The sequence below is a fragment of the Leptonychotes weddellii genome, chromosome 11 (genome assembly GCF_054177405.1).
Source record: "Leptonychotes weddellii isolate Sample4059 chromosome 11, ASM5417740v2, whole genome shotgun sequence".
In the NCBI taxonomy this organism is placed as follows: domain Eukaryota; kingdom Metazoa; phylum Chordata; class Mammalia; order Carnivora; family Phocidae; genus Leptonychotes; species Leptonychotes weddellii.
The window spans coordinates 89,794,022-89,819,115 of NC_138379.1; the positions used below are offsets into that span (position 1 = coordinate 89,794,022).

General features: G+C 38.8%; 1 protein-coding gene and 1 pseudogene across 2 annotated transcripts in view; one reads left to right on the plus strand and one right to left on the minus strand.

Annotated features, from left to right (window-relative positions):
- DDX10 (DEAD-box helicase 10) overlaps positions 1 to 25,094 on the minus strand; it is a 288,714-nt gene that overhangs the window by 58,361 nt on the left and 205,259 nt on the right. The window contains exon 18 of one of the 2 annotated variants that reach the window (XM_081799535.1): positions 1,808 to 2,487. The exons of the other annotated variant lie outside the window; for it this stretch is intronic. Coding sequence (XP_081655661.1) covers positions 2,310 to 2,487 — 178 coding nt within the window. The 3' untranslated portion in view covers positions 1,808 to 2,309. Of the gene's footprint in view, positions 1 to 1,807; positions 2,488 to 25,094 lie in introns of those variants that run through there. 2 annotated transcript variants of the gene reach the window in all.
- LOC102751065 (ubiquitin-ribosomal protein eL40 fusion protein pseudogene) lies at positions 7,017 to 24,875 on the plus strand (annotated as a pseudogene).

A 25,094-nucleotide genomic window follows, 5' to 3' on the forward strand; every position in this document is an offset into this window, starting at 1 on the left:
GGGCGCCTGGGTGGCTCAGTCGTTAAGCGTCTGCCTTCGGCTCAGGTCATGATCCCAGGGTCCTGGGATCGAGCCCCGCATCGGGCTCCCTGCTCGGCAGGAGGCCTGCTTCTCCCTCTCCACTCCCCCTGCTTGTGTTCCCTCTCTCGCTGTATCTCTCTCTGTCAAATAAATAAAAATCTTTAAAAAAAAAAAAAAAATCTATCATGCGTTGTTTACTTGAGATTTCTACCAATACTGGTCTGATATCTTAATTAGTTTTCACAACCAGCAAACTAAAATCCCCTACAATGTATATATTAGTCAGGATCCATTCAGTTCCAGGGACAGAATACAACTCAAACTAGTTTATGAACTAAAGGCCGGGCAATATATTTATTCAATGTTTACAAATACGGAGTAATAAAACTGCCCTAATTCCTCATTTGGGTCAGAACAAACAAAATCCAAAACCGCACGGAGTGAATTCAATGGTAAACCTTCAGTTTACATACTCTTAGATCCTTCTGTCCTTTGGAAATAGTCAAGGCCAAGAGATCCTGTACCAGAATCTTCAACATCTTCCCACGTTGTTATACCCTAAATTCCTTTCCCATCTATAGTCATTCTTCCCCATAATAGCCATTTTTTCCAGTTCTAATTTCATCACTCTATATCCTTCCTACCAGAGGTGACAATGCAATGTACTACAACATACCTTTTAACAAACTGTCTCAGACTATTCCTGTTTATTCATTAATTCCATAAGCATTTACTGAGAATCCATTATGGGGCAGGTGCTGTATTTGGCTCTGGGGGGTACACAGGATGGATAAGCACGGTCTAGACACTTGTCATGTAACAGGGGCGACAGGCTTATAAACAATGTCTGGAACAGCACATGATAAGCACCAGAGCAGAAGTAAGAAACAGTTAGGAAGAAACACACTCAGCTCAGTGCTATGCAGATAATTCTGGCCATCGTGGAAGGCTCGGCTAGAGAAATGAGAAACAGGAGGCTGGAGCACCGTGATCAGCTAGGAGGTCACTGGTGTGATCTGAGCACGTCAGGAGGAGAATCTGAACTTGACTGAAGACAGAAGCTGGGAAGATGAGGGAACAAACCATGTAGAAGAGTCATATGAAGAAGAATCAACAGAACCAGCACAGTGAAGGGTGGTCAAGGGAGAGGCTGAGAGTCGTTGAGTTTCCCGGTGTCGCCCACGAGGGATACCAATTGCACAAGTAGGAGAAACTTTTCAGAGACAATATGGACTCCGGCTGAGTTGGAAATGTTTTTGGGATATCCAGGTGGGACATTCCCTTCCTTGGATTTATGAGTGATTTGGACCAGTTACTGAAAATTACTTGTGTTTGCACATGGAATGGGAAGGAGCCAAGGGAGAGAATAGTGAGAGGATGATAAATCTATGGTAAAACCAGCATGCCAAGGCCCAGATTTCTTTCCCCACAAAAAATCTGACAGTTATTTGTAACCAAAAACAGGCTCTGGCTTGATCTACTTCTTACTCATTATGAGGAGCTGGCTCTGGGTGGGGCTCTGTGGTGCGAGCTGAACAAGGCTCTTACAGAAGACCTACAGCCTGCTGGATGCTCACTAAGGGACTGGTTTTGGATCACAGTCTTCAGATTCAGGACTTCTATAGATTTCAAAAATGGCTATGAAATCTATAAGTTAAACGGTATCTTTAGGAAGGCTAATTTCAGAATATGAAAAACTCACTGTCAGGAATTGGTCAAGCATTTTACTCTCAGGAACCTTCCCCCAAGAGTGCTCTCATATTATTGAACACAATGAAAACATTAATATTTTATAGGAAATATGTTTATTATTGATCGTCGCAATTCAAAAATACTCTTTTCTCAGGGCTGGTCCACCATCCTCTGTCTCTTTAGAGATATTAAATACATCAAAACTGTGAGCAATTTTGTTTTACAGTACATAGAGATTTCTGTGTGGTAAGCAAGATAGGAATTTCTAACAACGAAACAAGGTCTCCAGAAGTTGCCAGTAAAACAAAGGAAGCATCTCCAATGATAAGATGTAGGAACTCATGGGTAAAATCTAACAGAACACATGCTGGAAAATGGGATCAAGAAATTTTATAATCCACCTGCACTCTGAGTTTGCTCTGGGATAGTGCAAGCATGTCCTGTAAAGAAGCTTAGAGATAGAATCGCTCCAGTCTGAGGGAAGGTCCTTTGGGTGTGGGACTCATGTCACCTAAGTGTTCCAAAGCCACTTGTTTTTCCAATTTCTTGTCCACATAATCATGACCAGAGGTTTCAAGGAGAAGAGCACGGAGTATCTAGCTTTGACTTTTGAGCAGATGTAACACCAGCTCTTCATCCTCTGCCAAAGACAGGCCTGTATCCAAAGGCTCTAAGGTCTCCCACTTGGCCTTCTTTCTGTTACGACTTGTGGGTCCCACGTCTTCCACTTCATGGTTGTTCCTTTTCCTCATTCCCTGCTTCTTCTTGGTATCACTGGTGGGAACAAATCCAATGATTTACTTGATAAATAACTAAATCCATTATGAAATCAAACACTTCAAATAGGACAAAACTACCAAAAACAGAGAGTTGGTAAAGTGATACTATTATTCAAGAGAGAAAGAAACTGTAACAACATCAGGACATCTGTGTTCTAAGTCCCTTCCCTTTAACAGATGGGGGGAGAGGGCCTACTATACACCAGGCCACTGTGTGGAGTACTTTGTACACAAGGTCTCGTCCAATCCTCACAATTCTAGGGAGCTATGGGTATATTATCCACAGTCTGGGGACACCAATGGCCTGTAGACTGGCTCCAATCTGTGCTTGTCCTGCCACATCAACCGCCGCTGTTTAAAGTTAGGTTATCCTTTAGGTAGCAGTCTGTGGGCTCACAGATATCAGGACACCAGACACTAATAACTGTTGTATTAAGCTGTGATATATAGATCATGAGTAAAACAGAACCTCAAATGTTGAATTATTTAAGACATCAAATAAACTTCCCCCATTTAAAATCTATATCTAAGACCCACATATAGTCTTGGAAAAACAAACATTATTGCAGTATTCTACTCTCACTACTTTTATTTAAAATAGTAATGGAAATACTAGTTGCTGCAATCGAACAAGAAAAAAAAAAAAGGCATCCAGATTGGAAGGAAGAAGTAAAACTGTCACTATTTCCAGACATGATATTATATACAGAAAACCCTAAAGACTCCACCAAAAAACTACTGGAAATAAATGAATTCAGTCAAGTTTCAGAACACAAAATCAATGTACAGTAATCTACTGCATTTCCATATCGGAGGAGCAGAAAGAGAAATTAAGAAAACAATCCCATTTACTATCACACCAAAAAAAAAAAAAAAATCAAATACCTAGGAATAAATTTAATCGAAGAGGTAAGAGACCTGTATATTGAAAACTATAAGACATCAATGAAAGAAATTTGAAGATGACACAAATGGAAAGATATTCTATGCTCATCGACTGTAAGAGTTAGTATTATTAAAACGTCCTACTATCCAAAGCAATCTACAGATTAAATGCAATCCCTATCAATATTCCAATGGCATTTTTCACAGAACTAGAACAAATAGTCCTAACATTTCTATAGAACCACAAAAGACCCCAAATGTCCAAAGCAATCTTGAAAAAGAACAAAGCTGGAGGTATCCATAATTCCAAATTTCAAAATAAACTACAAAGCTATAGTACTCACAAAGCTATAGTACTCAAAACAGTATGGTACTGGCACAAAAATAGACACATAGATCAATATAATAGGATAGAGAGCCCCAAAATAAACCCAGGTTTCCATGGTTAATAAATCTGCAACAAATGAGGCAGGAATAAACAATGGTTAAAAGACAGTCTCCTCAATCAATGGTGCTGAGAAAACTGGAGAGCTACATGCAATAGAAGGAAACTGGACCACTTTTTTACACCATCCACAAAAATAAACTCAAAATGGATTAAAGACCTAAATGTGAGACCTGAACAATAAAACTCCTTAAAGAAAATATAGGCAGTGTTCTCTTGGACACTAGCAACATTTTTCTAAAAATGTCTCCTCAAGCAAGGGAAACAAAAGCAAAAATAAATTACTGGGACTACATCAAACCAAAATTCTTTTGCACTGCAGTGAAGGAAACCATCAACAAAACAATAGATGACCTGCTTAATGAGAAAAGATATTTGCAAATGACGTATCTGATAAGTAGTTAAAATCCAAAATATATAAAGAACTTCTACAACTCAACACCAAAAAAGCCAAACAGTCCAATTTAAAAATGGGCACAGGACCTGAATAGACATCTTTCCCAAAAAGACATACAGATGGCCAAAAGGCAAATGAAAAGATGTTCAACATCACTAATTATGAGGGAAATGCAATTCAAAACTACAATGAAGTATCAGAATGGCTAGTATCAAAAAGATAAGAAATAACATGTGTTGGGGCGCCTGGGTGGCTCAGATGGTTGGACGTCTGCCTTCGGCTCAGGTCATGATCCCAGGGTCCTGGGATCGAGTCCCACATCGGGCTCCCTGCTCCTTGGGAGCCTGCTTCTCCCTCTGCCTCTCTCTCTCTCTCTCTGTCTCTCATGAATAAATAAATAAAATCTAAAAAAAAAAAAAAAATGAAATAACATGTGTTGGGGCAAGGATGTGGAGAAAAAGGAACTCTTGTGCACTGTTGGTGGGAATGCAAACTGGTGCAGCCACTGTGAAAAACAGTATGGAGTTTCCACAAAAAATTAAAATAGAAAAATCATATGATCCAGTAATTCCACTACTGGGTATTTACCCTAAGAAAATGAAAACACTAATTCAAAGAGATATATGCACCTCTATGTTCACTGCAGCATTTCACAATAACCAAAATATGGAAGCAACCTAAGTGACCCTTGACAGATGAATGGATAAAGAAGATGAAGCATGCATATTTATTATATATATAATGGAATATTACTCAGCCATTAAAAAAATGAGCTCTTGCCATTTTTGAAAACATGGATAGATCTAGAGGGAATTATGCTGCTAAGTGAAATAAGGCAGACTGAGAAAGACAAATATCATATGATTTTACTTATATGTGGAATCTGAAAAACAAAATAAATAAAAAGCAGAAACAGACTCATAAACATAGACAACTGGTTGTTTCCAGAGGGAAGGTGGCAGGGACAGGTGAAATGGGTGAAGGCAGTAGGAGGTACAGACTTCCAGTACTGGAATGAATAATTCATGGGGATGAAAGGCACCACATAGGGAATATAATCAATAGAACTGTAATGGTGTTGTACAGTGACAGATGGTAGCTACACTCGTGGTGAGCACAGCATAAGGTACAGAGTTGTGGGATCACTATGTTGTACAACTGAAACTAACGTAAGATTGTGTGTCAACTATACTCCAATTAAAAAACCCAAACAAACATTAATGCAGTTTTCTGCATACACCTGAGGCACAGACCATAAAAATAAAGCTAGTTTCTGAAGGTAGAGGAAATCACTTAATACATTAAAAACAGAAGAAAAGGTAAAAACATTCTCAAAGTGTTTTAAGATACCATCATCATGTTCAAAGATGACCCAATTACTGGATGCAAGATCAAAGCAAAATGAAAAGCCCATCTCGTAGTCTTCGTAGCAGCGACCCTTTGTTAAGGGCTTACTAATGGTCTGGCCCTGTGCTACACGCTTTACACAGATTTTATCATTCGTACGGGGAGCATTAGCTTCATTCTACAATGATTAAATGACTGTACCCAGATTATAAACAGGGGAATCAAACCCAGATCTGAAGGACTCTAAATTCAGCTCCAAAGCCAGGCTACTGAAAGCAAAGAGTTGACTTGCTTCAGTCAATATTTGGAAGACAAGAAAAAAAAGAATTAGCTGTGGAAAGAGCACTGATTTGGCACTAACAGTCAAACCTTAGCCAATCAATTACCATTTCTAAGCCTCAGTCTCTTTATCTGTAAAGATGAAGATGATATAATTTACTTAGCAGAACTGCTGTATGAATTACATGAAATTATATAAAGGCAAGAACATAGTAATACTCAATACATGTTAATTTCCTTTCTGCCTATAAACTACTCCCTTTCAAATAAATTCTCACATTGATGTTATATAATAAAAAGCAAGAAATATCACAGAAATATTATATTCCAAGCATATGATGTATTCCAAAAAAGAACAAATTGCTCAAGTTCCAATGTAGTATATTACTTCTTAAGAAGCACGCCTAGATATGAGTGAATGTGCTTAATCAGCATATCTACTTACGACCAGCTTGATGCAAAGCCATAAATAATTTCCCATTTCCCCTCCAGAAATGCCCAATGCTCTGACTCAGCAGCCATTCTCTCTCACCATTGGAAGAAAGACAAACTAGACAGCACTATAAGGTTATTTAAAGCCACAAACAACTGCATTTTGAAAGGGTGCTCAGAGAGATGAACAGCTTTAGAAAGAGTTCCCCATGATGGGAATTCAGTTAGCAAAGACAGCAATTCTTAGTGGAAACGGGCCTTAAAAAAAGTATTGAGTCTTAATCTTCTTGAGTATTGCCAGTCCTGTGCAGTACTAGACTAGGTACATGGTTGATGTGGTACAGGGTAATACTGATTTTTGCCCTGCCTGTACTTCAAGTGCATCTCAGGGCCGCTCATCAGAAACAGCCTAATTAGTGGGCTTTACTAATGCATTTTGTTAATGTGCTCTTGAACATTATATTCCCTGCAGGAAATAGCTGGTTCAGATAATAAAAGGAAGATGGGAAATTTATGTAACCCAAATATTTTCATAATTAGCAGCTCTGCTGCTTTGTGGACCAGTTCAAATTCTAGAAAGGTATTTTATCCTACTTTCCACAGCAAATAAGTAGTAATTTGTGTAACAAATTAATTATTAAACAATAATATAGATATTCTATAGGTAATTCACCCAAAAGGGGAAAATGTAATGAATCTGGGAAACATAAGGAAAGCAAGAAAGCAAAATACGGTCACAATGTGGTCTCTTCAGAAAAGGCCTCCTCCAAATGGTGAGGTACTACAGAGTGAGGTCAGCAACATGGTTGAAGAAGACATCCCTGGTTCGTGTCCCCTCCCAACAACCTGTGGCATCCACCCAGGGACAAAAATGCTTCTGTAGGAGCTGTGGGATCCAGCAGTAGTTAAAAATAACTATAGCTACAAAACTGGTTAATGAATACACAGTATATAAAAAGAGGTAAATTGTGACACCAGAAACGTAAGAAGAGGGAAATAAAAGGATAGAGTTTTTGTATACAATTGAAATAAGCCTTTATTAGCATAAAACAGACTGTTATATCTATAAGATGGTTTATGTAAGCTTCATTGTAACCCCAAAGTAAAAACCTACAGCAGATCCACAAAAGATAAAGATAAGGGAATCAGAGCATATCTCTGTAGGAAATCAATTCAAAAAGGAAGGCAGCAAGAGAGGAAGAAAAAAACAAGGGACAACAAAACAGCCAGAAAAGAGATAACACTACTAAGTCTTTACCTATCAATAATTATTCTAAATTAAAATGAATTAAATTCTCCAATCAAAGGGCATAGAGTGGTTGGATGGATAAGACCCAACTATATACTGCCTACAAGAAACTCACTTCTTCTTTAAGGACACACAGTCCCACAATAAAGGGCTGGAAAAGGATATTCCATGCAAGTGGAAACCAAAAGAGAGCAGGGGTAGCTGCTTACTTCTATCAGACAAAATATACCATAAGCCAAAATCAAAAGATGAAAAAGATCATTACATGATGATAAAGAAGTCAATTCACTAAGAGAACATAATAATCATAAGTATGTATATACACCCAACACTGGAGCACCACAATATATTTAGCAAATACTAACAAATCTGAAGGGAGAAATAGACAACAATACAAGAAGAGAGTATTTCAGTAACCTGCTTTCAACAAATGGCTAGATTATCCAGACAAAAAAAAATTAATAAGGAAATGTTAAAATTGAACTATACTTTAGACCAAATGGACTTAACAATTCCACCCAACAGCAAAAGAATACATGTTTTTCTCAAGCATACATGAAACAATCTGCAGGACAGATCATGATAGGTCACAAAACAACTCTCAGAAAATTTTAAGAAGACTAAAATCATATTGCTAGTGTATCAAGCTGGAAATCAATTACAAGAAGAAAACTGAAAAATTCACAAATATGTAAAAATTAAATAACATAGTCCTGAACAACCACTGGGTCAAAGAAGAAATTAAAAAAAAAAATTTTTTTTAAATCTCTGGAAATGGAAACACAAAAATCAAAATCTGTGAGATGCAAAGCAAAAGCATTTCTAAGTGGGAAATTTATAGTGTTAAAAGCCTACATTAAGAAACAAGGAAGATGGGGCGCCTGGGTGGCTCAGTTGGTTAAGCGACTGCCTTCGGCTCAGGTCATGATCCTGGTGTCCCGGGATCGAGTCCCACATCGGGCTCCCTGCTCAGCGGGGAGTCTGCTTCTCCCTCTGATCCTCCTCCCTCTCATGTTCTCTGTCTCTCATTCTCTCTCACGCAAATAAATAAAATCTTAAAAAAAAAAAATTTAAAAAAGAAACAAGGAAGATCTCAAATAAACAGCCTAGCTTTACACCTCAAGGAACTAAAAAAAGAACAAATGAAGTCCAAAGTTAGCAGAAGCAATGAAATGCAAAGATCAGAAAATAAGAGACCAAAAAAACAAAAGAAAAACCCCCAACAAAACCAAGAACTAGTTTTTTCTAAAGATTAACAAAACTGACATTTAGCTAGACTCAGTCAAGAAAAAAGAAATCAGACTCAATGTCAGAAATGAGAAAGCAGACCTAACAACTGATACCATGAAAATATAAAAGATCATGAGACCACGATGGATTGATTATACACCAACCATTTGAATAACCTAGAAGAAATGAATGAATTCCTAGAAACAGAAACCTAACAACACTGAATCATGAAAAAACAGCAAGTCTGAACAGACCAATAATGAATTAGGAGATTGAATCAGTAATCAAAATCCTCCCAGGAAAGTCCAGAAGCAGAGAAACGGTTTCTCTAGTGAATTCTACTAAACATTTAAAAAAGAATTAATGCCATTCCTTCTCAAACTCTTCTAAAACACTGAAGAGGAGAGAATATTCCCAAACACGTTTTACAAGGACTGTACTGACCCAATGTCAAAGCTAGATAAAAACACTAACAAGAAAAGAAAACTACAGGTCAATATTCCTGATAAATACAGATGCAAAAATTATCAGTAAGATATTAGCAAGCCAAACTCAACAGCATATTAAAAGGATCACACATCATGATTAAGTTGGGATTCATCCCTGGGATGCAAGGATGGTTCAACATACCCAAATCAATAAACATGATATACCAAATTAATAAAATGAAAAATAAAAATCATATAATCATCTCAATAGATGCAGAAAAAGCATTTGACAAAATTCAACATCCTTTCTTGATAAAAACTCTCAACAAATTAGGTAAAGAGGGAATGTACCTCAACATAATAAAAACCATATATGACAAGCCACAGGTTAACATTATATTCGATAGTTACAGGTTGAAAGCTTTTTCTCTAAGATCAGGAACAACTAAAAGATACCCACTCTCATTATTCCTATTCAACATACTAGAAGTCCCAGCAAAATGATATGACTTTATATATAGAAAATCCTAAACACTCCACCAAAAAAACTGTTACAACTAATAAATAAGGTAGGTAAAGTTGCATGATACAAAAATCAACATACAAAAATCAATAGCATTTCTTTACACTAGCAGCAAGTTATCTGAAAAAGAAATTTTTAAAAAGCATCCCATGCACAACAACATCAAAACCAAACTTGGGAGTAAGTTTAATCAAGGAAGTGAATTATTGGTACACTGAAAACTGTAAAATTTTGATGAAAGAAATTGAATAAGACAAATAAATGGAAAGATATCCCGTAATTCATAGATTAGAAGAATTAATATTGGGGCGCCTGGGTGGCTCAGTTGGTTAAGCGACTGCCTTCGGCTCAGGTCATGATCCTGGAGTCCCGGGATCGAGTCCCGCATCGGGCTCCCTGCTCGGCAGGGAGTCAGTCTGCTTCTCCCTCTGACCCTCCTCCCGATCATGCTCTCTGTCTCTCATTCTCTCTCTCTCAAATAAATAAATAAAATCTTTAAAAAAAAATAAAATAAAATAAAAAAAGAAGAATTAATATTATTAAAAGGCCCATACTACCCCAAAGCATCTCTGGATTCAATGAAATCTCTATGAAAATTACAATGGCATTTTTCATGAAATAGAAAAAAAAATCCTAAATTCATATAAAATCACTAGATTTCAAAAAGCCAACGCAATCCTAAGAAAGAACAAATCCAGAGGCATCACACATCCTAATTTCAAGCTATACTACAAAGCTACAGTAATCAAAAAACAGTAGTATGGTACTGATATAGAAATAGATACATACACCAACAGAACAGAATAGAGAGCCCAGAAATAAACCTTTGCACATATGGTCAATTAATATTTGACAAGGGAACAGAATACTCAATGGAGAAAGAATGGTCTCTCTTTCAATAAAAGGGTGTGAAAACTGGATAACCACATTTAGAAGAATGAAACTGGATCCCTTCCACAAAAATTAACACAAAATGGATTAAAGACTTAAACAGATGACTCCAAACCATAAAACTCCTAGAAGAAAACATAGGGATAAAGCTCCATGACACTGGTCCTGGCAATAATTTTTTGGATATGACACCAAAAGCAAAAGTAAATAAGACTACATCACACTAGAAAGCTTCTGCACAGTAAAAGAAACCAAAGAAAAAAATGAAAAGCAACCTACAAAATGGAGAAAATATTACAAGTCATATACATGATAAAAGGTTAATATCCAAAATATATAGGAACTTATATAACTCAATAGCAAAAAAACAAAAAAAACCCCACAAATAATCTGATTAAAAAAATAGGCAGAGGAAAGTGGATGGACATTTTTCCAAAAAAGATATACACATGACAAATAGGTGCTCAATTATCACTAATTACCAAGGAAATGCAAATCAAAACCACAATTTTTGAGATACGATCTCATACCTGGTAGAATGGCTGTTATCAAAAAGACAAGAGATAACAAGTGTTGGTGAGGAAGCAGAAAGGGAGTATTTGTGCACTGTTAGTGGGAATGCCATCAGTATAGTCTCTATGGAAACCAGCATGGAGGTTCCTAAAAATATTAAAAACAGAACCACCAAATGATCCACCAATTCCCGTTCTGGGTATATATATCCAAAGGAAATGAAAACAACATCTTGAAGACAAGTCTACATTCTCACGTTCATTGCAATGTTATTCACAACAGGCAGGAAATGGACACAACCTAAGTGTTCAGTTCAGATGGGTGGACAGATGATACAGTGTATTATACATACACAGTGAAATATTACTCAACCATGAGAACATTTGCAACCAAATGGATGGACCTTGAGGGCATCATGTTAAGTGAAATAAGCCGACAGAGAAAGATGAAATCTGTAATGATACCACTTATATATGGAATCTAAAAAAGGCAAACTCAGGAATCAGAGACTGGAATAGTTACCAGGAGCTGGGGGGTAGGGGCAATGGGGAGATGTTGCTCAAAGGGTGTAAAGTTCCAGTTCTGGGGATCTAATGTACAGCATGGTGATTCTAGTTAACAATATTGTATTAGATACTTGAAAGTTGCTAAGATAATAAATGGTTAATGTTCTCATCACACACACACAAACCTAATTATGTCATGCTATGGAGGTGTAAGCTAATAATACTAGGGTGGAAATCATTTTGCAATCTGTAAGTGTATAAATAACATGGTGTACACCTTACACTCACACAATGTTATATATCAATTATATCTCAATAAAGGTGGGGGGAAATGTGTGGCACTAGAAACCTCTGTTTTACTTATATCCTGATGAATCAGGTAGAAGGGTTCTGACCCTATATATAGCTAATGTTCAAGAGGAGGTTCCTGGATCTAATTAAAACCCGGGACTTCTTTAGGATTTGTTAACAGTCTAATGTATATAACAATGAGTTCTAGTTTCTTGGTTCTTCAGTTGTTTTCTGCAACTGCTGAAAGGGGCTCGTGTACCTCTCAATCAAGAGTTCTATTAGCTGCCCCACGGTAGCACAACATTAGTAGATGGTGGAACATTCTGGAAATAGGTCTGCTGGAAGAAAGAACCACAATACAGGTGGGAAATGGCAGTAACACCTGTGAGTTTTCTTCATGAAATAAGTTTACTCCACTGAACCGAAGGAGGTAAGGTGGCTCACAGTATGAACTGAGAATTACATGGTGGCCTACACAACAGAGCCGAGAGTCCGGGCCTGAGTTCTGTATTTTATTTTTATTTCAGGATTTCTATGGGACATAAAGTGTCAAACTATCTCCACATTCTTCAAATCTATGAAGTGTCAAAAAGGACCATCTTACTGCTCAACATTGTAACAGTAAAAAATTCGGGTGGATAAAACACAGCTTAAAAAGTAGAAGTATGGCTCAGGGCACTAAACACTCACTGCTGCTGTAAAAACAAAACCACCAAAGCAAAAGAATTCAGAACTACTTATCTTTCAATAATCCAACTAATAAAGAGATTTAATTAGTAACGTCTGGTGTGTCATTTAAAGCACTAATCCTACAACAAAACACAAAGAAAATTATCATGTTGTAATATGTAATACGAACCGACAGTAACAGGGAAATGTTACTTCAATGGCTTTGAAATATTCGTGAAAATGATTACACAAAAGCTCGTCACAATACCCAAAGTAAATGTGTGAACCAATTTATTCATCATTAAGAAGAAAAAAGGATTTAACACTGAAATGTGAATTCAATTTTAACATCTTAATAAATACATTACTAATTGAATTTTAAATGGAATAGAACTTTCTTACTTTCTAAATTTTCTGAACCCCAAACCCAAAACTCTTCCAGAAAGTGAACAGGTTTTTCAGGAGGTTTCATTTCCTGGTTTCAACATTTTAACTTTTCAGGTACTTGCAGCTGCCTCGTCACCCAGAGTAAGAGTACAGCCCGTGAGAAACCAAAGAGGGAGGAACACCTGGAGTCAACCTGCTAAGTCAACCAGCCTTCCTCCTGGTCCCTCTTCCTCTCCTCAAACACGGCCCTTACTTGTTTAGATCAGAGATCCCTCTTGTGTGTCCCACCTGTGCCCTTTGTCAATGCAGCGCCTCCCTCCTGCTCACCCCTCTCCGATTCTCACCCTCCATTAAAGGTACCTGAACTCTCTGTTAAAAGTGAGCTCTTTCCTCTGAAAGCCGACAGCTCTAATTGTTCATTAGTCATTTTGTACTTAGCATTGCTACTTCCTAACACTAAAGTGATTTCTTTTTCACCTGTACGCAACTTAACTCCTACTTAGAATGTAAACTCCTGGGTGGGAGTATAAATTACTACTAAACTTTCTGGAGGGCACTTTGGTAGCACCTTCTGAAAGTCTTTCAAGTATGCTTACCCAGCAATCTCTCTTCTGAGAATTTATCCCAAAGAAATAATTAAGGGTGTGTATAAAGATTTAGTTACAGGATACTCAAGGCAAAACTGTTCGTAATTTCAGAAAGCTGAAAACCCAAACGTCCGATCATAAGGGATTCATTTGTTAAATGAGTTATAAAATTAGAAATGAAACACCATGTAGCTATTAAAAACAATGTTGCAGGAAAACAGTTACAAAACCAATACAGAGCTAGAGTCCATCTTTAAGAAAGGCTTGTATGCATGTTTGCAGAGAAAAAGATTTGGAAGATTTTTTTAGATGTTCTTTTTGCTGGTATATATATCTTCTTATTTTTCTGTAACAAGCTTGTATTACTCTTTGCAATAAAAAAAGAAAGTTAAATTTGAAGGGAAAAGTAGTTCTGGACAAAGAAAAATTACAATTATTCTTTGTAATTCCACAAAGCTCAGAAGCGTGAAAGTAGGTGTGCCATATAAGCTTCAACTTGGATTCCTGGATCCACAGAAGTAAGGGGAACAGTGAGATTTCTTTTGTCAGAAGAGATGGGTCATGGGTTGCTTTCAGCATTTCAAAATACCTGCAACTGTGTGCCCCAGACTAAGTTCTGGTATTTCTTTGGTTTGGCTGGAATTTTATTAACTCAGCTTTGTAAACACTTGACACTTCAGACACTTGAGTGGACTGGAAATTGTCTTTGTTAATAAAACAAATGCAAAACATTAACTTTTTATTAACTTTCCTGAAAGACAAAAATCTTTCAAAACACAGGGACCATTAGGGGTGAAAGCAAAAGTTCTCTGTGATGATCAAAATGTTGCAAAGTCGCTGTTCTAGACTCAACAACTGGCTCCATGGGCCATAGGCAGAAATTTCTCAGAGTTTGGGTAGTTTCACTTTTTAGTTTTACATATTGGGCTTCTAAGAAAGCCATTCAATAATGGTTTCCATGCTCACTATTCCCCAAGAATTAAAGAAAAAGTTAAAAAGTCTTCTAAATCTAGATTCTTTTTTTTTTTTTTAAAGATTTTTATTTATTTGTTATTGAGAGAGAGAGAGAATGATAGAGAGCATGAGAGGGAGGAGGGTCAGAGGGAGAAGCAGGCTCCCCGCCGAGCAGGGAGCCCGATGCGGGACTCGATCCCGGGACTCCAGGATCATGACCTGAGCCGAAGGCAGTCGCTTAACCAACTGAGCCACCCAGGCGCCCCTAAATCTAGATTCTTATTGAAATATCATACATTAAACCTTAATGTCTCCCACATAACATTCACCCTATTCCCACCAACCAACCCTACATGTGCTTAAAGGAAGATTCTTTGGGAAGCATATCTTGGCTCTTATAATTCTTCAACATTTCAGTGACTGCCTTCTACTATTACTTAGTATAATCTTTAAGTTTCTCATAACCTGGTGTAGGCCTGCCTTTGTACCCTATTCTGCATTATACCCCCTCCTTTAAATACACCCCTTGTTCTTTCAGACTAGTTTTTAGTCCTGAACATGCTCTAGGCTCTCAACTAATTTTGCCTCCATTTGGAACTCCCCTTTACTGCTTTACAACTATCTATATCCTCCATATCCTTCAAAACCCAGTTTTGTCATCTCCTCCTCAAAGATTCCACCTTTGACCCCACTTTATGCAATGTTTGTGCCTCTCCCATAGCACTCATTCTGAAATGAATCATAGGGATTTTGTGTAGATCTCTGCCCTGTGCCTACTAAACTGTTAGCTTTTGAGGTCTGGGGCTGTTTGTCTTCATCCCTGAAGATGGACTGAATAAAGAAATCATCAGTGAGTGTCCACTCATCTGAATGGCAGAAATCATGACCTTGCTGGGGTTGTGCAAATTTCCGAGAAGGACCACTATTGCAGTGAAGTAGGCAATGTTTAAACAGACTTTGCTTCGGGTTCCACTTCCAACAGAGCTCCACTATTCATGGGAGCACCTCCAGAGCATTCAGTCCAGTCTGTGGGTGTACAAGCTCCTGTTTGATCGATCCTCTATTTTGAATAGCATTTAAGTTCGTGGGATCCCAAATTTTGGCTTTGCACATGTTTTTCAAAATTATATACACAGGATGAAATGTAATGGACAATTATCTAAATTTTCAGTAAAGGTCAGCTTCTGCCTCCCTCAGAGTGTATCTTCTCAGCTTCTTCTTCCTTTGTCCATTACTTCAATGTCCACATTTCCAGGTTCCATCCTTAGCCCTCTACTATTCTCATTTTCTATCTTCATTCTGCATATTCTCAAGCAGTTCAGTATTTCAACTCTCTTCCATAATGCTAATGACTTTAAAGATATGCATCTTTAGCTCAGAGTTCCTTCCTGACCCCCAGATCTGCATATTCAACCAGCTCCTGGCTATCTCTGCCTCCATCTTCACAGGCACCTCAATCTCAACATGCACTAACTAGAGCATGTTTTCCCCAAATCTGTTCCTCCTACATTTCCCTTCTGAGTGAACAGTGACACCCTTTTAATAAAGGCCTGGATGTCATTATTGAGGCACCTTCTCCTTCACAACCTTACTTTAATTGATCAATTCTGTACTAATCTCTCTGAAATCCATCTAAAGTTTTCCCAGAACCTAAGTAACTGCCTTAATTTAGGCTTTGTCATTCCATCCCCTCCTTCGCCTGACTCGACTCTGGGAAGCTTTTCCAGGCCATCTCCATCTGAGTTAAGTGCCCTCTGAGAGGGCCCCTAAGCACTATGCATTGTTCCATTATAACATCTGAAAGTGAGATCGACTACTTACTTATCTGCTTCCCCCATTAAACTGCAAGTTCCTTGAGGACAAAAACTTTGTCTTTGTAGCCACACTGCCCTAGTATCCCAGGGCTCAATAAATGTTTCTTAAATGATGAATAAAGCCAGTGGGCTGAGCTTCTGTACTGCTAAATATCTGATTGGCCTACTCTGTAACATATCCGGTCGGTCAGAAAGAACAATCCCTAATTAAAACACACTCTTACCTTCTTTGTAAGCCAGTATGTAAGTTGACGTTTAAACCGGTACTTTTCTTTTTTCAAAGAGTGCATCATTAATTCCAAAGAAATCCGACAGATCAAAGCCACAGTGAAAATTAAAACATTTAAGTAGAAGGAAAATAACACTAGCAAGAAGCACACAATAACCTCAAACTCAGAATAAGAAATGAGGTAATACTTCAACATTACAGAAAGAGCATAACCTGGCATTTCAATTCAACAAACAAGTAATCTTTATTTTCTTTGCAACAATACATGTAACTTCTCTAGAATATCTATATATCTCATAAGGTAAAGAGTATCTCCTTTGTCCCCCAACATGTTTCACGTTGAAGTGGTTACTTTTTAAAACCAGTTACTTAACAGTGACTCAACTACTGTTATTAAATATGGCTCTACAAAAATTTTGGTATGGAGGAAATAAAGGGATGTTGGGGTCAGACCTGACTGGAATGCTAGCAACTGCCCAAAACTTGGGAAAATGGCTTAACTTCATGAAGTGTCAATTTTCTAATTTCTAAAATGTGATTACTATCTACCTCATGGAAAGTAGTGATAAACAAGTGATACATGCATAGCAAATACACTGTAAGAGTTAATTTACCTTCTCCAACTCCCCACAGTGGGAAGTATTTTTTCTTTTTAATGCTACTTGGTTATATATATATTATATATATCATGTAAGGTGAAAGCATTTTAATTTAAAATGCCTTGAGTTCCAAATAGTTTTAAGTCTACTGTTAAGGTACAAAACAGTTTTTCACTGGAAAAAAAAAGGGGGGGGTCTAAATGGTAGATGAAGTGAAGGCTAATCCCTGAAACCCATCAAACACGTAAGGCTACTGAACAACAGTGACCACCACAACCCAGGTTTTGGCTGCTCAGCTTATGTCCCAGTGATGTGGAACTGCCCACAGAAAGAACCGCCAGGGAGTTGGGACAGTCAGGAAGGGATGTTGGGGAGATCTGGGCCTTGGTGGGGTAAGAATCCAAGGCAGAGAAGTTCTGTAAGGAGACAGACTTCTGGGTGCTCTGGTAGGTGAAGATTCTCAGCAACAGCAGTCTTTGCTGCTTTTATTAAAATTAAGTCTATCATTATTTGTCTTATATAAAACAGGAAACCTTAAGCTTTGAGAGGTTGGGAATACAGTTCCTCAAAGGGCAGCCCCATTCATAAGGAAGGGCTCTGTTAAGTTAGAATTTCACGTTTGGGGAAATAGGATTTCACTCTCTATGTATTTCCAAAATCTTAAAAACAAACCATCTGATTGTCAGGCTCTACTGTGTTCTACAAGTTAAAAAAAAAAAAAGCTTTCCTTATAAAAATTCTTATAGAATGGCTAAAATCTAAAAGCACCAACAACACCAAATGCTGGTGAGGGTGTGGAGCAACAGAAACACTTATTCATTACTGGTGGGCATGCGAAATGGTATATATACTTTGGAAGATGATCTGGCAGTTTCTTACAAAACTGAACACATTCTTACCATGTGATCTAACAATTGTACTCATTGGTATTTACCCAAAGAAGTTGAAAACTATGTCCATAAAAAAACCTGTACATGAATGTTTATAGCAGCTTTATTCATAATCGCCAAAACTTGGAAACAACCAAGATGTCTTTCAACAGATGAATGGATAACTAAACTGTAGCACATCCATACAATGAACTATTTTCATCAGGCCATGGAAAGACATGGAGGAAATTTGAATGCGGATCACTAAGTAGAAGAAGCCACCCACAAAGGCCACAATACTATATCATTCCACCTACACCACATTCTAGAAGCAAAACTATGGATATATGGAAAATACCAATGGCTGCCAGGGTTTGGGTGGCAGCAAGAAGAAAGGACGGGGAGGAAAAGGAAGAAGCAATGACTAGGTAGAGCACAGGGGATTTTCAGGGCACTGGAACTATTCTGTATGATACTATAAAGGTAGATAACACATCATTATGTATTTGTGAGAACTCACAGAATGTACAAGATAAAGAATGAATCTCAAAAGTAAACTATAAACTTTGGGTGACAATGATGTGTGAATACAGGTTCCCTGACGGTAACAAACAGTAATAAAATGTTAAAAGAAAAGGCTGTGGCGCAGAGTTGGGGTACATAGGGAAACTCTACTTTTCACTAAATTTTACTATAAAAACTAAAATTGTTAAAAAAAATAAAGTCTATTTATAAAAATATTTGCCTAGTTCAAGAGTTAATATACCACCACCATAACTTAAATTATTAGAGTTTTCTCTTCTTACCCCAAAGAAAAACATGCTGCTTTAACTCATAACCCGAAGTAACTTCCCAGTCTTCAGTAGGAATACTTAGATCATCACGCATTCTCTCTCCTGTTCTCATAAAACCTCAGGCTGCCATACATCCTTTCCAATGAACTGCCACTTTGTGGACTAGGACAGCAGCTGTTTCTTACCCTCATCACCTTCCACAAAACCACCTAGCATCAGAGTCAGGGCAGACACACAGGTGAAGGACGATGGCATGAGGAGGACCCCAGGACTCTCCTCTGGCAGGAGTATGTATAAGTGTATAGCCACGACTATGCTATTAGAATAAATACTCAAATTCTGTTAACTGTCAGAATGTTAGGATGATTACTCCTTCATTACTTAAAGAGAAGGCGTTCAGTAATTCTTCAGGTTTTCCCCTCACAGAGTTTTCCTAACCACCTCATATAAAGTCAACTCACCCAGAGCCTCTCTCCTTATCCTACAGTGATCGCTTTCATGGCCCTTATTAAAGATCCTTTTCTTTTTTTTTTGTTTACTTCTTTATGGTCTGTCTCCTCTGGGCGGGGGGCGGGTTATTTTGTGAGAGGCTGGGATCCAGTCTCTTCTTTACAGCTCTATGCCAGGCACACAGTTCAACCTTCAGTTTAGTGAATGCCTAAATAATGGGGATGCCAAAAGGGGAGAACAGACAGATAAGGGCATTTTCCCACACTCCAGTTTGGTAATATGGACTCTCTATCCAGATGTTGAGCAGAATACATTACATGATATTTTGACATTTTCTTCACTACATCATTCATCATTTCAATAAAGTCTGTAGGACATTTTTGCAGACTGTTTTGAATATAAGGCCTGCCACGTCATCATGAATGATTTTGATGAGGATGAAAATGGAAAGTAGATATCCCAGAGAATATTAAATTCTATTCTTGTAAATACATATACCCATTTAAAAATTCCTATCAGAGTTCTGCTCTTAGTGATTAAAAAGATTATCATATCTTAATGATCCTATTATATATCATACTCTTTCTTTTTACCTTTATTAGATTTTCACAAATCTTGCAAGGTAAAAATTATCTTCATTTGACTGGTGAAGAAAACTGAGGGTCACAGAGATTAAGTAACTTGTCCATGGTCCAAAACTTATAAAAAGGAAGGCAGATTCAAATTCAGGTCTGACTCCAAAAGCCAGTTTTCCCACAAGGCTAAGTAGCTTGCCTTTGTTCTAATACAGACTTAGTTTCACAAAATTCCTACCTCTCCCCGTGTTGCAAAGTTTATGATTATATGGCACACAGATCAATATTCCCCAAATTTATATGCAGTTGTATATGTGGGTAAGGCATTCAGTCTCTTAATCCATAGAACTTCATGTAATTCTTATTTAACACCTGCTGGAGCAACTATTTTTGAGATACAGATGCCTCTAAGACCCTCCTACCAGGAGCAGACACTGTTTAAATTCCTACATATTAAAACAGAAAGGCAAGGGCACCTGGGTGGCTCAGCTGGCTGGGCTTCCGACTCTTGATTTTGGCTCAGGTAGTGATCTCATGGGTCATGAGATCAAGGCCTGTGTCGGACTCCCCTCTCAGCAGGGAGTCTGCTTGAGATTCTCTCTCTCCCTCTCCCCCTCCCCCCACTTGCACGCTCTCTCTCTCAAATACATAAATCTTTGAAAAAAACAGAAAGGCAAAAGGAGAGAGGCTAATTCACTGATATGATATTTTTCCATGTAAAGGAAACTACTAGGTCTTACACCACTTGATTTTTTAAAAATCCTGTCTGACCCTTAGGAAGCTTTAGCCAGACTTACACAAGGGGGAGGGACAGGACAAATGAAACATTACAAGAAAAAGAACATAATCATTAGTACCTGCCATGAATAGGAAGACCGCTCGTTGTTAAACAGTATACTTTAAATAAATGGTGTGTGAATTAACTCCAATAAAAAGAGATCAGAACGTCCTCTGTAACCTGGAAACCATACTCCCTGGGCTACAAGGATGCTGCAGTCAGAACCACTACTCCGAGCCTCAAGAATGTTCCAAGCGTCGTCTGTTATGATTGTGGCCAAGGCACCACAGAAGAAAAAGATGTGCTGGGGAATCCTGTCAACTTCTTCCCTGGTGTATGCAGTCTTGGCAGAAACACAATGTAGTGGAGTGAGCACCAAACTTCCAAGGACACTGGGGCAAGCAGTTCCAATTATTAAGTGATAAAATGGCAGCCAAAGTCCCTGGGGATTCTGTAAGCCTGACACTAGAAAAGAGACTGCAGCCAGAAAACATCATGATGGCTTGCTCGTCTTCGAGCTCTTAACCTCTGTAGCAGCTGCATTTATCCATGTGCAATTAGGGGTGTGCACATTTATGTGTGTTACATCATAAAACAGAGGATCAACATCAATGCACAAGCCCTTTTAGAAACCTAACAAAAGCCAGGACGGTGCAGACTGAAGAAAGCACACTCCCTTTGCTATAGTGTATGTGCAGCTTTTCAAATTCTTGCTCTTTTCTCTCTTTTTTGGAATGCAAAGGAAAGAAATCAGGTGAAACTGCTGATTAATAATATAGCTAGAAGGAAGCTGAGGACTGAGATGGGAAACAGTGAGTATTCACTTACACAGAAACTCTCGAGTTTTTTACAACATGCTGCTGAATCATGTGTGGAAAGCTACTAAGAGTCAGCACCTGAGTGTCCAAGTTTGTGCCCCTTTTGTATAAAGCTCTCCTTCCACATTCATATCAAGAAATGTAGCCTGGATTTTTTCCTAAAGAATTTTAAGCTAATAATAAGTAAGCTGGGACCATTAAAGAAAATTCTCAGAAATCTCTGTATCTATCCTTAAGGATAGGCACTCTGGTATTCAAATATGTTGTGCCAGAGACCTTCCCTCTTATCATAAATTTTAATTTACAAGGCCATGGCAACAGTCCTAATGAAGATTAATTACTGGAGTACATTCCATAAAATCTGTCCAGCTTCCTTCTGATGTGGAACTCCCGCATATGAAATGGAACTGAAATGCATTGTGTCCTTAATGCTTCCTTTCTAGCTGCTCAAGACTAAAAACAGATTAAAAAAAAAAAAAATGCAGTCAAAGAAAAGACTGATTGGCTCAGCATTCATTATAAACATAAGTAAAAGAAGAAAAGATGCCCTCTTAGGTCAAAGTTCTAATAAAGAGAAAAGGCTGGGGTTGGTGAGAGGAAATAGAATGCAGAGGACTGCAATCACATGAATGGTCTATATGTTTCCTTCTGAAAAACGCACATGTGTCATTTAGGATTGGCAAAAAGTTCTGGTCCCATCTCTATTTTTCTGGTTCATAAATCCACTTGAGAATTCAATGAAAATAAATGGCCCCCCTTTCCAGATAAATGCATGGGGAGTGTCTATGCGGTATGCACGCCCACACCATCATTTTTGCATACAATTTCAGGATGGCCAAGATTCCTCTAAAGCTCATCTATAGATCCTAGATTAAGAATCCCTGCTCTGCAGTAATTTAGAAGGCAAACATAATTATTTCTCTTCTCTCAGATTAAAAAAAAATCAAGCACCCATACAAGCTGGATTTATAGTAGGTATTTTTCTCACTGCTAATGTGTATGTAGAACATTTTGTGCTTCCCAGAAACACATCAGCTTTTCTCCTCAAAGTACTTTTCACTTATTTGTTTTCAATATCCAAGATCATCCCCTACTCAAATATGTCCCCAGTGTTCCAGATATCTGGAAAAGTTAAGTTTTACGGTTTAGTCTTACTCCTCATTAGCCTTTCAAATGATTTCAAGAGAGAGAAAATCCAATCTTCAGCAAAGCTGTCCCTTAAAGAATTACTTACAGAAGGGAGGGGCTCAATATGGTGGCACAGCAAGATCCCAATCTCACTTCTTCCCATCGTCACAACAAATTTACAGTTACATATGAAATAATCTCCTCTGAAAAAAGACCTGATAACCAGATGAACAGAGCCTCCACAACAAAGGATAAAAGAGTAGTGCTAACACAGGTAGGAGAAGAGACACAGCGTTGCCAAAACAATACAAAACAAACCAGCAACTAAGCCCAGGAGTGGTGATGCATAATTGGGAGGAATCTCACAGATACAGAACTCCTCCCAAAGAAGTCAGGGGTGTGTGCTCCACATCAGGCAGCCAACCCCTAGATGCTGCACAGGAGAGATGAGCCCCCAAAATGCCTATGAAAACCAATGGGGATCATATGTAGGAAAACTAGGGAACAGAGAACATGCTCATAAAGGGCTTGACAAGAGACTCCCTCACTCTGGGACCTGGTACAAAGATACCAGTTTGAATACTGCCAGACCATATGTGAAGGAGACCAACTTACTGATCTCGAAGAGTCTGCCAGAGAGGAAGGAACTTGGTTAGGACTCTCCAGGGACACAGACATTGGTAGAGGTCATTTTTGAAGCCTTAATTCTAATTTCCTGGTGCCAGTGCTGGAAGGCACCATTTTGGAACTCTTCCTTGAGCCTGTTGGCAATGCAGGGTGCCCACTGCTGAGTGCCCTGCCCACCTCCATACCACAGCCAGGCCAGGAAAGAACCCTGCCCACCCCATGCCACAGCGGCACAATACAGCTAAGGCTGCACAACATCCCCACACACTCCTGTGCCATAGCCATGGCCCCACCACAGTAGGCGGGCACATGGAACTCATACAGGGGAGTGCTCCCTGAGTTCCTGGTGCAAGTGGCCAGGGGGGATATTGTCTCTGAGCTCCATGAGACATCTCCTATACAAGGGCACACTTTTTTTTTTTAAGATTTTATTTATTTATTTGACAGAGAGAGCAAGAGAGCACAAGCAGGGGGAACAGCAGAGGGAGAAGCAGGCTCCCCGCCAAGCAGGGAGCTCGATGCGGGGCTCAATCCCAGGACCCTGGGATCATGACCCGAGCCGAAGGCAGATGCTTAACCATCTGAGCCACCCAGGCACCCCTACAAGGGCACCCTTTCTGGGATGGGAGAGGTAGCTATTTTACCTAATACGTAGAAACAAATACAGAGAGGCAAATGAGGAGATAGAGGAATAGAGGAATATGCTCCAAATCAGAGAACAAGAAAAAGCCTCACTAAAAGACCTTAATAAAACAGAGATAACTGATCCATCTGATAAAGAGTTCAAAGTAATATTCATCAATGAACTTGGGAGAAGAATGGATGAACACAGTGAGAACTTCAAAGGAGACAGAAAAATATAAGAAAATATCAAGCAGAAGTCAGAGAGCTGAAGAATAATACCTGAACTGAAATATAAGCTAGAGGGGTTCAACAGCACACTGGATAAAGCAGAACAGATCAGCAAGCTGAAATATCAAACAATCTAATTCACCTAGACAGTGCAGCAAAAAGAAAAAGAATTTTTTTAAGAGAAGATACCTTAAGGGACCTTTGTGACAACATCAAGTGGAATAACATTTGCATTAGAGGGGACCCAGAAGGAGAAAAGAGAGAAAGGGCCAGAAAACTTATTTGAAAACAGAATGGCTGAAAACCTCCCTAATTTGAGGAAGGCAACAAAATTTCAGATCAAGGAAGCCCAGAGGGTTCCAAAAGAGATGAACCCAAAGAGATCCACACCAAGCACTTCTCTTCAATGAAGTGGCCAAGTGGCTCAGGGGTGGTGGCCTTGTGGACTCAGAGATACAGATCTTTATGAAGACCCTGACAGGCAAGACCACCACCCTCGAGGATGAGCCCAGTGACATGACTGAGAATATCAAAGCCAAAATCAAAGACAAGGAGGGCATCCTGCCTAACCAGCAGCATCTGACTTTGGGGAGCAAATAGCTGGAGGATAACCACACTCTCTCAGACTATAATATCCAGAAAGAATACACCTTGTACTTGGTGCTTCACCTGCAGGGTGGCATCACTGAGCCCTTCCTCTGCCAGCTGGCCCAGAAATGTAACTGTGACAAGATGATCTGCTTCCAGTGTTATGCTCGCCTACACCCCTGTGCTGTCAATTGCCACAAGCAGGGTGGCCACACCAACAACCTGCACCCCAAGAAGAAGGTAAAATAAGGCCCTCCCACTGGCTCTTCCTTTGCTCACATGGTAGCCTCCTGCCTGAGCCCCAAGGCCCTGGGGCCTCACTAAAGTTTCCCTTTCAATGACTGGAGGGTGGGGAGGGGTAGTTAAAGATAGAATCTCAAAAGCAGCAAAAGAAAACAACTTGTTAAGTACAAGGGAAAGCCTATAAGGCTTTCAGATTTTTCAGCAGAAACTTTGCTGGAGTAAGAA